Source organism: Phalacrocorax carbo, chromosome 2, assembly GCF_963921805.1.
Source record: "Phalacrocorax carbo chromosome 2, bPhaCar2.1, whole genome shotgun sequence".
NCBI lineage: Eukaryota > Metazoa > Chordata > Aves > Suliformes > Phalacrocoracidae > Phalacrocorax > Phalacrocorax carbo.
In genome coordinates this window covers 167,384,910-167,400,043 of record NC_087514.1, presented here as the reverse complement: position 1 = coordinate 167,400,043, position 15,134 = coordinate 167,384,910, and the positions used below count along the sequence as shown (strand labels likewise).

The window sequence follows — 15,134 nt, the reverse complement described above, 5'->3', positions numbered from 1 at the left end:
AACAATCACACTTATATTTCTTTCTTCGTACAGACGAAGAATCATTAAATATTTTTATTTGTATCATATCAGTAGTCAAGTCTCTGTTGTGTATGTGTTTATAAATATCAGTATAAACGTGAGGAATGCTATGTACACATCTTTTCCTGCATATGACTTACTCCAGTTGCGCAGTACATGCCTGGTGTTGATTACAAAGTATCTTGGCTTTTGCTGTTACTGAGTGTAGTTTCTTAATCTTTATAAATAGGCTTTTGAGGGAATAGCATGTGGAAAAGTGAGTGTAAATAATAAATGGATTCTACGGCAGTAGGGATTAACGGAGAGGATGCATACTCCTTTCTTCTAGGAATCCAGTATCTCTTGCTTTAAACTCATAACAACAGAAACAAGTTAATTAACTCAGTGCCAGGGTTTGAACAGGTGTCTCAGAAACTGCATTTATAACCCTGAATCTAGAGAGTAGATTTGCAATTTTAAGCTGGAGCTGGCTTCCCTGAGATGGCTTTAAATTCTGAAAGTTAAAAATGTGCATTAGATGCCTTGGACCCCTCCCTCCCTTTTCAGGGTGTCCTGTTCCTGTAGCAGAAGTCAGCGATTATTCCTTTAACTTGTCAATGCACAGAATATGCTTCACTATTCTATCCCAGCAATATGAGTTGCACACGTTGAAACTGCTGAATAATACTCTTGCTCCTGATCTTTCTGGATGAACAGCCCAGGGGACCAACTTTGTTTTCTCTTGGTTCCTCTCATTAGCTATGACACTTGGGTTCATGCCAATGAAATAGATGCTGAAATTGAGGATCCTCCAATTCCTGAAAAGCCATGGAAGGTAAGTCTCTCTTAAATGGTTTCCCAAAGTTACTTTATTGGTATAGCTCATGCTCAGGTGCTACTAGAGCATATAATCATAGAATCATTTGGGTTGGAAAAGACCTTTCAGTCCAACCGTTAACCCAGCCCTGCCAAGCCCAGCACTAAACCATATCCCAAAGCACCACGTCTGCACAGTGTTTGAACCCCCCCAGGGACGGTGACTCCCCCACCTCTCTGGGCAGCCTGTGCCAACCCCTGACCCCTCTGGCAGGGAAGGCATTTCCCTCACACCCAACCCAAACCTCCCCTGGCGCAGCCTGAGGCCGTTCCCTCTCGTCCTGTCCCTGGTGACTTGGGAGCAGAGACCAGCCCCCCCCTCACTCCAGCCCCTCTCAGGCAGCTGCAGAGAGCGAGGAGGGCTCCCCTCAGCCCCCCCTTCTCCAGGCTAAACCCCCCCAGCCCCCTCAGCCGCCCCCCAGCACACTTGTGCTCCAGACCCTGCCCCAGCCCCGCTGCCCTTCTCTGGACACGCTCCAGCCCCTCCAGGCCCTTCTTGTCCCGAGGGGCCCAAACCTGAGCCCAGCACTCGAGGTGGGGCCTCCCCAGGGCCGAGCACAGGGGCCCCATCCCTGCCCGGCTCCTGCTGGCCACCCCAGTGCTGACACAAGCCCGGGGGCTGGTGGCCTCCTTGGCCACCCGGGCACTGCTGGCTCATGCCCAGCCGGCTGTCAGCCCGCACCCCCAGGGCCTTCTCCACCGGGCACTTCCCAGCCCCTCTGCCCCAGGCCTGGGGCGCTGCCTGGGGTTGGTGTGACCCGAGGGCAGGACCCGGCCCTGGGCCTTGTTAAACCTCACCCAACTGGCCTCGGCCCATCGATGCAGCCTGTGCAGGTCCCTCTGCAGAGCCTCCCTGCCCTCCAGCAGATCAACACTCCCGCCCAGCTTGGTGTCATCTGCAGACAGATGTTTTAACGTGCTGCTGAGTAGCAATGGCTGTATTTCCATATATATGGAAAAGCAGAGTGATATGTCTAGAGTCATAATGAAAATGTCTGAAATATTTCTTTGGTCTGGGGAGGAATGCTGTTGACAACATGCTTTATTTTGTGAGTGAAAAGGACACAGTTGTGCATCCCTGATAGTGCCAAAATTGCCACATTTATTTTGGCCTGACTTGAGGTGTTTTCTGTTAAAGGTAAGTCCTTCCCTTACTGCCGAAGTGGAGCCACCTCTGGGATGAAACCTGACAACTCATTAGAAGGCCTAATGGCATTATAGAGTGTTTAAGGGGAGGAAGGGGGAAAATACCGTATCTTTGTTATGTTTTTTTGAATAATATTGTTAGAGAAAAGAACTACTGGATTGCAAATTTGAGATTACCGTACATGCATTACAGGCCTTAAAACATATTCTGTGTGCAGAAAGTTCATCTTTTTCTACAATATAGAGATGGCCAAAAATATTAGGCGTTAAATAATACAGAAATTAAGAAGCTTCTTTAGGAGAACAAATCTGAATTTTTGTCTGTACAAGTCTCTGGTACAAATGAAATCTTGTCCATTCTATTCAAGTTATTGTAACAGCAACATTATTTCCAACAGATTCAGCTGTTCGGACGAACTCGACTGTGGTCTGGTTGACAGAGTGTGTGTGGCCACGGGCTCCCCCGTCCCCTGGTCTCACACTGCTACAGAAGGTCTTGAGTTGGCTTGTCTTAGCTCAGTACCACTTTAGATACCAGCTTCTGTATGCCCTTAGTACAGGGCACAGTTTAAGTTTCTTCATTTTACTAAAATCCTCAGCATTGCTAATGTAATGTATGAATGCAGCTGTCCCTCGAGTTAGAGCCAACATGGAAGTGAATGAGAAAACCAGTAGCTGTGTAAAGAATCCCTGAGGGTCATATCTCACCGTTCTTTATGGCAAGGTTCAATTCAATGGGAACTCTGCTCTTAAGTGATGTCGTAGTAATGCAAAAAGTCAGTGCTTCTCAATCTGTTGAACACATGAGCACTCAAACCAACATCAGCAGCCATATTTAGGTTCTCTACATAATTAGTTTTCTTTCTACAGAAATGATTTGCCTTTCTGATTTAGCTCACTGCAAGTGAACAGTGCAGAACTGTTATAACCAAAGAGTAGTAAGTACTACTTTATTGTACTTTTATTGGACTTACTCTTTCATACATAACATGCATTACTGTTCTGTGTGTATGCTGTTGATTTGAACAGCAGAGTTAGAGCAGCCAAGGTCAGAAAATAACCTGATGTCTGTTCAAACACTACTTATTCCAAGTAGTTACCTGTAAGTAACCGGAACTCGTGCTTTTTGTGTATAACTCATACTAAAGCTCAAGAATTTATTTTCAGCTATGTAAACTAGAACTTTATTTGAAGATGGATCTTTTAAGTCAAGATAGTCAATCTTTCCAAGATATGGCCAACTTTTTTTTTTTTTTGGGTCTTTTGTGGCACATCTGCTAAGGTCGTCTGAATACTTAGAAGATTTTGGTGGTAATTTTCAGCATCTGAAGTAGGTTCTTAATACAGAGCTGTTGTCCCAGCTGTGAGAACTGACCTCACACGTCAGAAGACTTAAATGGCTGAGGACAGACATGGCATTTGGTAGGCTTACGGGCATGTTCATACTTCGTGTTGCCTCATGAAACTGTCATTGTTGTGTGTGAAACGGTGATGAGATATTTGGACGTTCAGACCCTGATAAGAAAGCTGCGAGTATCTTCCTCATCTTGTGAGGTCTGTTATGGTGTTATTTTCTTTCGAAATACATCAGCATGTTGGCATGTTGTTCTGTTCTTCAGGTTCATGCCAAGTGGATTTTGGACACAGATATATTCAATGAATGGATGAATGAAGAGGATTATGAGGTAGATGAGAACAGGAAATCAGTGAGTTTTCGACAGAGAATCTCCATGAAAAATGAAGAGGTAGGTGGTTCCATGCTTTATGGGCGACATGTTGATACATTATTATTATTTAACTCTGTGTAAGTCAAACTTTTGGGACTCAAAGTTGCTAAAATTAAGCTAGTTGAAGAGTTTGAGATGCCTATGATAACACAGGCTAGTTTAACTTATTTTTCTGACATACGTCCTTTATCCAGAAGTGTAGGCGTGCACTCTGATTTTTATTTTTAACCCCTTCCTGAGGATGGTAAGAGATAGGACCCACCTCTGCTTTCTCATAGATGAAGCCAGGGATGTGTTAAACAGCATCACTTAATATTTGATTTCCAAATCCTGTGTACTTGTTGAAACTGATTTTTGTATCCCTCCCAATGCAGGGAGTGAGTTAGGACTTTGAAAACATGTCATTTAACCCTGAGGCCAGGCTACTCGCTAGGAAATCTCTCCTGAGGGATAGAGTATATTGACCAAGTCACATGTTGGCATTTGAATCTTGCTCTGTTTTAAGAGCACGGTTCTTAAGTACACAGCCATTGCAGTATCCAGGGGAGGGCTGTAAAAAAATGTAGGGCTTTTCATGTCACCAAATTGAAGTATTCTGGGGCTGAACGTGGTGCATGTGGTGATATTACTGCTTTTAGCTTCTCTGTTGTAGGATGTATTAAGAAAGAGGGTAGCCTACAGCATTCAATAACGGTAGTGTTTGGGATGAGCTAACTGCTTCCCTTCTCTAACAGCCTGTACGTAGTCCGGAGAGGAGAGACAGGAAAGCAGCAGCAAGTACGAGGAAGAGAAAGCATTCTCCTTCTCCACCCCCCACTCCTGTGGAGTCGAGAAAAAAGACAGGGAAGAAAGGGTGAGTGTCTAAGTATTGGAATTCGAGGTGACTTTTCCTGAAGAAATGCTTATGGGGAGATCTCTGTCACCCTTCACTTGCCTCACCTTGGATTACAGTAGAATAGTTATTTCTACAATAGACTTGAGTGATTTTGCCTGTGCAGTATCTGTAATTTCTTTACTCCTCTGTAGAAATTTATCGCCTGCAGGTGGAGGAGAATCTAGCGCAAGTTATCTGTGTCAGTGACAGGGCTCATTGCTGCATCAGGAGCAGAACTTACCAAATGAGAAGCTGCTTCCAAAAGAACTCAGGCTAGACCTGTTAGCGCAATCACGTACTACATGTACACTTTTTAAAGTGTAGCCTTGTAAATTGCTGCATTTAATTGAGGAGTGTTTATATCTATGTAGCCACGTATTTTAAAGTCCACTTCTCATATGCAATTTCAACAGAGTAGGATTTGTGGCCTACAATTAGGAGTTTTTCCAATGCTAGTTTGATCTCAAAGAAAAAACCCAACCAAAAAAAAAAGGCCAATATTATATCCAAATAAAAGCTTATTTATGGGGGTTTACGTGTGGATATGGAGGGGAGAACTTCTGAACTAAAAATTTAGGTCTTGTTGAATAGACCTGTAGGGCTCTGATAAGACAAAAGTGGAAATTTATCATCTGAGGTGAGAAGGAGTTAGTTGATAATCTCAATTACTTTTCCGTTCCAAATGTAAAGCCTGAATTAGGTTCTGTAAGGAGTGGTGTGGGTGATTCTGCCTCTGTTCCCAAAATGGCTTCCTCGGTACACAGGATCAGTGGTACAAGCCAGCATGCCTTGAAATGGTCTGTTGCCTCTTCCGTCCCGTGTAGCAGATGCCCTTACCGCAACTTTAGAAAGGACAGATGTGAGTTAATTGCTGCTCCTTTGAATCTCACTAGTATGCAAGTGCTGCCAACATGCTGGAGACAGTTTTGGGTTGGAATCAAGATTTATAATCAGCGGTGGTGTCCAGTCTTGAAACAGTGGAAAAGACCGGGTTTTTTTGAAACTTAGTTCATTTTAGTAACATACAGAGAATATTTTCATTACCTCCTCCAGCACCACTTCCTACAGCATTCATGTTTTCATAAGTGTTTCCACCCAGTCCTTTAATCCTGACATCTGAAGAATAATGTCAAGATGAGAACATCTGACAGTTGCAGCTGGCAGAGAATTTGTTTGTGATCTGTTTTAGACAAGCAGCCTTATATGGGAAAAGGAGAGGGCAGAAGGAAGAAGATGAACAGGAAGATCTTACGAAGGACATGGAGGATCCCACACCAGTACCTAATATAGAAGAAGTGGTACTTCCCAAAAATGGTAAAATATGCATACACTGGATTCTTTGAACATTAAAATGATTGCTTAAACTGCACTGAAAAATACACTGTATTTTGTCAAATCTTTGAAATACTTTCTGGCTGTGGGGCCAGGTGATCTGCGCCCATCTGAATTTGTCTAGTCAGGGATTTGAACGTGACAGCTGAGAAGGGCAGCGATTCACCTTCTCTTGGAATAGATCTATGAAAATCCACTTAAATGTTTCCCTATTTTAGGATTGCTCTCACCCGTTATACAGAGTTCATATTCTGGGGTGTAGAGTTTTCTGGAGGAAAATATTTGTATGCCAAGTACCCAAGATAAGCACATTAAATGAGTGGAAACTCTAGCAATGTGCCAAATGCATTCAGTTCTTAATCCTTTTCAGAAAAATGTTGATCTGTGCAATACCTGGTAAGTAAAGATAAGTCAGAAAAATAATTGCTTCTGTTAAGTCCTTGACACCAAACCATTTTGGGTGTCACACCATGTGGTTTTTACCTGGTTTGAACTTGCAAGTAAGAATTGTTACATGTTGTACAGGTGGAAAAAGTAGAGCACTCGGTGCCCTGAGTGCGCGAATAGAAGCTGCTTTGTGTTCAGATGTGAAATTACAGAGAAACCAATCGGTGCAGTCTGAGTACAACAGACCATCTGTTTGAACTGCAAAGACCTGACCGATAGAACTGATGATTGATAAGACAGCAAAAGCATGCTAGGCTTTGATAATTGTATCTTGCCTGATGGTTACTCATCAGAGTTTCAATCTTGCTTCCTTTTGTAGTGAACCCAAAGAAAGACAGTGAAAACACGCCTGTGAAAGGAGGAACAGTAGCAGACCTTGGTAAAACAAACACCCAACACCTTCCAGCACTCCCTCCCCTAAGTTTTATAGTAAAGTCTTACTTGCAGACTAACAGAGTAAATATTTTTAAACCTCTCAATTTTAAAAGTAATGCCTAATTCTACTCTTTCATTGAATTAATTCAGTTTTCATATGAGTTCAAGTTGAAACGTGTTGACTCTTGTTCGCTTGCAAGGCTGTTCCCTTGTAGGTATCTTTTTTTTTTTTAATTTATGACATAAGCCCTTTCCTGGCAGAATTTTTCTTTTCTTACTGGGAATCAAGGTGAATCACAGGTTCCCTGGCCTTTGCTAAGCTTTTGGCATAAGAGGTATAAACTGGTGTCCCATATCCTGTTATACAAGGGTACATCTAGGGTGCTGGGAAAGGCGTTAATTAGGTATGGATTCCAAAGTGTGGAAGAATGCTAATTTACCTTCTCTGTATTCTTATCTGTTCCCTTGCCTGGGGTAGTTGAGTGCCTGCATAAGGATGAGATTGCCTTAATGATGTGTGGCCCACCTTGCTTTCCCCCTCACTTCCCTTCCAAGACAAATGAAATAGTCTTTCCAGCTGAGCAATTGCATTGCTAGAAAGGCTTGTGAGCAATCAGATGCTCTTCATTAGTGTAATTCTCAATGCTTTTACCTTTCAGATGAACAGGATGAGGAGACAGTAGCAACTGGAGGAAAGGTAACAGCAGCTGTTCCTCACTAAGTCTGGTACAAACTGAGATTGTGGAATCATGGAATGGTTTGGGTTGGAAGGGGCATTTCAGGGTCACCCAGTCCAACCCCCTGCCATGAGCAGGGATATCTTCAACTGGATCAGGTCACTCAGAGACCCGACCAGCCTCACCTTGGGTGTTTCCAGGGATGGGGCCTCCACAGCCTCTCTGGGTAACCTGGGCCAGCGCTTCACCACCCTCACTGTGCAGAATTTCTCCCTTATAGCTAGTCTGAATCTCCCCTCCTTTAGTTTAAAATCATTACCCTGTGTCCTATCAAGATGTTAATCTCATCTCCAGTAACTTAACCAGTAATGTTTTTCAAGTCTTACATATGAGTACATTAGTCTCTGATAGTAATGTAGGTTTGCTATTATAAAAATTCTAAAATGCTGTGAGATTATTTTGTGTTTTTAAATCTAGTATATTAAAAATGAGAATGAGGAGACATGGAAAAGTATTTTCAAAGAAGCATTTTTCAGATGCAAGGTTTATCAAAGGTTATTCTTTTTCTTCAGGTTTCAGGACTAACCCTAAACCCCAGATAGGCTTCCTGATCGCTTTCATAGCATTGTCAGGGTATTTAAGTACATTGGTGTGCCAGGCACTATTTTTAACAGCTTGCCTGGTATAGGATGGCTGCCTGATCATGCAGGTAAGAGATCACATCAGTGTTAGGTTCAGACGGCTGCACTCTTGCACAGACAGGCGCTTGGATTGGTTATACACATAATTAAGAAAATCTGACTTTCCCTCCGTACTGATGTATTTCTAGTTGTACTGTATTTCAGTTCGTACGTCCAGTCTCTCTATGTGTTTTCAGAAGTACTCAAAAACCCTTTCTCATGTTTTAAAACGAGGGAAGATGACAACTCTAGGTATGCAAACCACTGACTAGCTAGTAAGCAACCTTTCTTTGAGGTTTCAGGTGCAGGTGTCACACTAGGGAGTAGTGGGTTTAAGTATCTAGATACAGACACATGAACAGAAATCACCAAAATACGATTCTCAGGCAACTGCTGTTTTCCAAGTTAGTGAAATCAGCTCAGAAGGAACGTGACAGCAGGCCTTGCCAGGGTGGGAAATGCCCCCTTTTCAGCGTAACTTCTCCAGCCCTGGATGTAGATGACCCAGAACTCACACAGCAGCCTTAGTATTTGTTCCATGTTTAGATTGGAAGAGGTTTGCTTTTATATCCTGTGCTAAACAGCGGGGTTTTGGGGGATGTGGTCTGTTTCTCTGCTTAGGGAATGCATTTTGAGAGGAGAAGGGTGTTAGAAGTTCAGGGAATGATGCGAGGAAGGACCTCTTTTCTGAATAGCTATTGTCAGATCACTAAGTAGATTTAGAATGATACCTTGTCTTCTGGGGAGTTGGTCCCCCAAAAGGTATGTCATTGATACCAATGACTCTTTAAGATCTTGCTTTAGGGACTCAGTTATTTTTAACAGTCTATTGTTTCTCTGAAAGCTGTCTGGATTAGAAATTCAGATTAAAAAAAAAGTCTTTGAATGTTGAGTTGCCTACAAGCTCTTCAGTACCTGAGGGTTTCTCATACAGTTCGTATCATGCAGAACACCTCGTGTTCCCAGGAGACTTCTGTTGTGAAGCAACAGAGTGACCAAAGACTTGTCCCTCTTCTTGAAAATCTTAAAATCTTGCCCACTGGTGCCTTCACAGCCCTGTATGAGCGAACTCGTGGGCCTGTTCACCCTCTGAGTGGGAGCAGATACAGGGACACGCAGGGCTACACGTTGAATTTAGTATCTCTTCTTCACAAAAGAGAACTATCTAAGACCAGCTTTAAGATTGATCAAAGTGAGTTTATCCAAGGAAGAATTTACGGTCATGAGATGCAGTTTTGCAGACATAAAACTATTACTGCTGAACAGTGTCTTCCAGCAAAACTAGAAGTAATGACCCTGATTTCCTTTAATCCTCTTCTGAGGAGTGACAAGGTTAATGGAGGAAGAGCGGCAAAAAATACAACCCATCTTAGACAATACTAAAATCGGTGCAGTGTCGGTAACTGGAGATGGCAGCAAGAGCTAGGCTGACAGCTTACAGAGTACTCCAGATTCGTGTGGTATTTATTATATGTGGCTGCAGTATACTGCAGAATTGAAATCCAGCGCTTTCTCCCATAGTTAGGGCAGGCTTAACTTTATAAACAGGATGCAAAGTGTGATCTAATAGTACTGCTAAGTATGTCCTTGAGATTTGAGAGCTGGCTTTCTAAAAACTTCTTAGTGGCCTTATGCTTTCTTTACTATTTTTATGAACATGGATTACGCTTTCTCCATTACATTTTCCCCACAGACCAGAGGTTGGGTCAGGAGAAGTTTATTCTGCACAGGATTGGAAGGCACTTGTTTTGGACTAACTCTAAGCTGGCTGAGAGTTGTTAGGTATGTCTCTTGGAACCTACTAACCATGTTATTCTCTCCATGATACAGGAAGATGAAGATCCTAACAAAGGCGATCAAAGCCGGTCCGTTGATCCGGGTGAAGATAATGTCACAGAACAAACGAACCACATCATTATCCCAAGCTATGCATCTTGGTTTGACTACAACTGGTAAGAAAATAATTTGGAACTGGGGGAAGACTTAGAGTTTTGGTGGTTGTTTCTCATAAATCAAGCTGAGACCTGAAAGAAATTGCTGTTGTTTAGGTCTAGTTCCCAGGTACAGGTACATATTTTTCCATTTATAAATCTTTCTGAGCTGACTTCTGCAGCTCATGGGAATGAGGAAGAGAATTTTGGATAGCATAGATCTCTGGTCTACCTTCTCAGCATTTTTTGCTTTACTGTCATTCTTTTAATCATCTCCCCACCCCCCCCAATAATTCCTTTCTCTTCTCTACTTCTTTAGTCCTTGTATGATCTTTCTACATTTGTATCTACTTCTGAAAGCTAGTGGCTTTTTATTTTGCTTCAGATCTTGACTTTGAGGATAAGTTACTGATTATACAGGGAGCATAATGGTTTCATTTTGGAATCCTCCTTGGTCAGAGGTTTGTGGTGTCATAAGACCATATAACTCGCTATAGTAACCCTGATGTTCTCTGTGTACTCAAACGTTTGTGGTGTGGGAAAAGAAGCAAGTGATCGGGAATGAAAATCCCTCTACAAGTTAAATTATTATGTAGTACTTTTTTTTTTTTTTTAAATAAATCTGCTTTGGAAACAGAATAAGTTATGGTCAGTTGTCTGGAAGGGCCGTCATTTGAGGGTGCGTTTTGTCTTAGCTCTACGAGTTGAGACATTTTTTATGCTGGAGTCTAAAAAGATGTGCGATGACACTTGAGTGTTAGGTTTCATGGGCAACATAGAAGTGGATAACTTTTTAAGGTCATGAATTAAGATGAGATCTGAACTGTTAGTCTAGGGGTTGGTTCAATTGCCAGCTCTGGCAGACTTTGCTACCTTGAATCAGTTGCTTAGCCTGTCTGTGCCAGTAGCTTGAGTTGACCTAAATCCCCATAAATAGAACCATCCATTTTCTCAGTCCCCTTGCTCTCCCACTTTGAGATGATTCTGGAAGCAGAAAAGCCAGAGATCACACAGACTGAATTTATAGGTGCTCCAGTTGCTTTGTGAGCGGAAAAGCTTGAGGTGTAGCTCTGTTATGCACACAGAGTGAAACGCTCCACTGATGCACTTCATAAGGCATAAAGACCTGTGGATCTGCTGTAGATCAGGAAAGGCAACTTTGTGCAGCTCAATCTAATGGAGGCTTACTTTAAACTGGGGTAGGCCTATCTGTAGTCTCTGTGCTTCCATTCCTTGGTTGTAAAGTGAAGGTGCAATAATCATAAAATGGTTTGGGTTGGAAGGGACATTTAGAGCCCATCCAGTCCAACCCCGTGCCATGAGCAGGGATATCTTCAACCAGATCAGGTTGCTCAGAGCCCCGTCCAGCCTGGCCTGGGATGTTTCCAGGGATGGGGTATCTCCGACCTCTCTGGGTAACCTGGGCCAGCGCTTCACCACCCTCACTGTGCAGAATTTCTCCCTTATATCTAGTCTGAATCTCCCTTTAGTTTAAAACCATCACCCTTGTCCTGTCACAACAGGCCTTGCTAAAGAGGTTGCCCCCACCCTTCCTACAGCCCCCTTTAAGCACTGGGAGGCCGCAATAAGGTCTCCCCGCAGCCTTCTCATCCCCAGGCTGAACAACCCCAGCCCTCCCAGCCTGGTCTCACAGCAGAGGGGCTCCAGCCCTCGGAGCAATTTTGTGGCCTCCTCTGGACCCACTCCAACAATATAATATATATATAGTATAGTATAATAATATTTACCCACTGAGAAAATTATGACAATGAGTTTGTCACAAAATCTCCCTGACACTATTGTACAGGTGCCTTTTGGGCATTGACTGGTAATAATGGTTGGTTAAAGGTTCTTGATGGGAGCATTTGTAGTAGTAGCAGTAGCAGCTAAACCTGTCTGTGCAGCGCAGCTAAAAGACTAACACGGTATTTCTGAAGAAACAGAATAAGCTTCTCATTGCATCGGGTGTACTTGCTCTGACCTTGTAACAGGCAAACGTAAAGCACCTCTGATGGGAAGAGTGGACAGCCACACGGTAGCAGGATGATGTGCAAAGAAGCTTTGATTTTTTTGGATTCTAATGCTCCAGAAACAGCATGTTAAGCTGATTTGGATTTAAGGCTGAAATCACAGCACAGCTGTGAGAGCAACATTTTTCTGAGCACTTGTTTTCCGTTCAGAGAAAGGTTTTTGTAGTTCTGGAGAACTCGAGAGCGTATCTGTAGCTCTGTCCGACCTCAGGCTGTGGGTGTTATGGTTGTTGCTGTGTCAGCAAGATGCTTCTTGGGTTAGGTAAATAGAATAGTCATTGCTAAAATGAATTTTCTGTTGAGAAGATAAATTTTATTTAATGCTCCATTCAGTTTCAGTGTAATCTCTTATGCTTTGGGCAACTTCACTGAAGAACTATATATTGTGTTTGTTACTAAAATCTGACCAGTTTATTGGTTAATCTTCATCTTCAAGTTAGGGTGTCTTCCTGTGAATGACAAGTTGAGTAAGCGGTATCAGTGTAAAAGGGCAATTACATGGTAGGTTGAAAGCTGAATGTATAGGAGGAAGGAAGATTTGTAAAGGATATATTTTTTCTGTTTCCTTTAACAGTAACTGTTCTTAATGGACCATTGTAGTTCTCCAGTTCTTAACTTGCATAAAATATCTGCCATACTATGAGTTCCCCTCTTAAGTTACTCTAACCAGCCCAGCATTTCTGACACTGTTTTATAAAATGGACATTTTGTTAATCTTGAAGCGATTTCCTCACTTAGTAATAGGTGGGTTAAATCTTAGGTCCCTCAAAGAATTCACATATTAAGATCTTAAAGAAAAAAATGGGTTGACTAATCAAGTTCCATGTACTTTGGCTGCTTACTTGCATTGTAATTTTGCTTTGCAGTGAAAACCCTTTTCTATATCATATTATATTACATGGATAATACAAAAGGATCTTGTTTGTTGCTGGTAGAACTCCGCAGGTGCAATCACCCTGCAATTAAAATGTTTCAGGACCAAATTTCCTTATTTATGCTAAAATAAACCATACCACTTCCTCCAATCCTTTATTTAGGGGATATGAGAAGAAATATGAGAACATGATTTGCTGAGTTCCTGCAGTGCCACTTACATTGTCAGGCTGGTAGTACGTGCAGGATGGAAGATTCTGCTGAAAGAACGTTTACATTTAAATGACACGTTACCTGGAACAGCTACGGAAGGAAAGAAGTATTAATGGCTCTGCTAAATAATTGAAGCTGAATTTGCTGTGATCGTTAACTTAGCTCCTTCTGTATGCTCCATAGCACCTCGTGTCGTTAGTTCTGCTCTTCCGTATGTGGCCAGTTTTTGCTCCGTGTTTCTTCCTTGGAGTGCAAAGGGGAAGAATTATTTTTAAGACGGTGTTTAGTTGCTCCCAGTACCCAGACTTTGGATTTCATTGTCCCACCTCGCCGGGGAGGCAGCAGCTACTTTCCTGAACCCGGTCTGTCCCCTGCCTGACTTGTGAGCGCTAGTAGTTACCGGAGATCCAATTTTGGAGAAGGACTCAAAGCACTTGCACTCCCATCTTCTAAGTGAATGCTGTAAAAGCTTGGTTTCTTTGAGGTGTCGGCACTTTGCTGGATGTTCACGCTAACTAGGTTAGAGAATAAAGGTATTCTGTCAGAATGCAGGACTCGTGAAGGTATAGTTGAAAACGGGCTGCTCAGTACTTTGCCTTCGGAGTTTAATCAGGGCAGCAGTGGGTGCATAGCTTTGCATCAATCGATGACTGAGTTTTGTGATGCTTTTTTAATGCAGTTTTGCTTGCTTGATGAAATAAGCAGATTTCAAAGGGTCGTGCCAGAATACGAGGGGTTTAAAAAAAAAAAAACACCACCAAAAAAAACCCTTGCTATAAATGTACTCCCTCAAAACAGTCCTTTGAAGGTTTGCAGAGTACTCCAAGATTATTTAGTATTTGGCATCTGAATTGTGTGTTTTTGTTCCAGTATCCATGTGATTGAACGTCGTGCTCTTCCTGAATTCTTCAATGGAAAAAACAAGTCCAAGACTCCAGAAATGTGAGTAAAACCTGTGAATGTAGGTGTGTAAGGGGTTGGCAGGGTAAAGGAGCTTTCAGTTTTGTGAATCCTGTGGTCGCTTTAGCTGTGCCTGTGTTAAGCAGATATTGTCTGTAGGGGCATGAAAGAAGGAAAGAGCACCTGTACAACCACTTCTTGTAGCTTGATAATGGCTGTACGTTACTGTTGTAGAGCTAAAACTTCAAATATCAAAGTATAGTTAATAGTGGTTATCCAACAAAAATAGAACTAGTTTCTCCCAAGTAATACTGGAACAAACTCTTGAACTTTGTGGTACAAGACATGATCATAATCCTCCTTATTCTTCCTCTCCCTTCTCATGCCATGCTATGTTTTTGAGACTTGGGAGTTTTGTTGCCGAGTTCGTTGTAGGATGCTGTGTCAGGCTGTGGAATGAATTTTGCAGTTATCTGTGGTGATTTCATGGTTCCCTGAGCAGCTGACGGGTAATTCTGAAAGTGCAGGTGAGGGTCAGAAAATGGATCTTCGCAGGCCTGAGATATAACTCTGTTTTCAAATATTGGGTAGTTTGATGTAAATAGGAAAGCTGGAGTTGTGCATTGCAAGAAGAAAAATATTTTTTCTTATGTAGCTGTTCCAAACCCCCAAGTGACGTTTTAATTCTGGACATGCCTATTAAATCTAGGTGCCATTCTCTCAGTTGAATTTAGATCCAGTTTGTACCTGTCTCATCTCCTTATGGGATCTGGTATCTACTGCAGAACTTAAGTGTTCTTAATTCAAAATGATACACGCAGTTGTTTAAACAGATTCCCTGAAGCTGTTTAAAAAAAAAAAAAAAAAAAGCTGATTATTGTCTTGAAGTGTTGTAGGTTTTTTCGTACATCAAATGATTAACTTCTGGTCTGACTTAGCAGTGTAACAAGATAAGCTGTTGATTTTGCATCAAATTCTTATGTTAAGAATTTACTGCAAGGCATGTTATGTGCCTTAGTAAAAGTACCTCTCCCCTTCTCCAAGAGTTTTCCT

General features: G+C 42.2%; 1 protein-coding gene across 1 annotated transcript in view; it reads left to right on the top strand.

The window, feature by feature from the left end:
* Positions 1-15,134, top strand: part of SMARCC1 (SWI/SNF related, matrix associated, actin dependent regulator of chromatin subfamily c member 1) — a 91,894-nt gene that overhangs the window by 24,957 nt on the left and 51,803 nt on the right. Inside the window, exons 8-15 of the mRNA XM_064445283.1 lie at positions 760-835; positions 3,642-3,767; positions 4,484-4,602; positions 5,813-5,937; positions 6,722-6,781; positions 7,437-7,474; positions 9,965-10,086; positions 14,052-14,123. Of these exons, the coding sequence (XP_064301353.1) occupies positions 760-835; positions 3,642-3,767; positions 4,484-4,602; positions 5,813-5,937; positions 6,722-6,781; positions 7,437-7,474; positions 9,965-10,086; positions 14,052-14,123 (738 nt within the window). The remainder of the gene's footprint in view (positions 1-759; positions 836-3,641; positions 3,768-4,483; positions 4,603-5,812; positions 5,938-6,721; positions 6,782-7,436; positions 7,475-9,964; positions 10,087-14,051; positions 14,124-15,134) is intronic.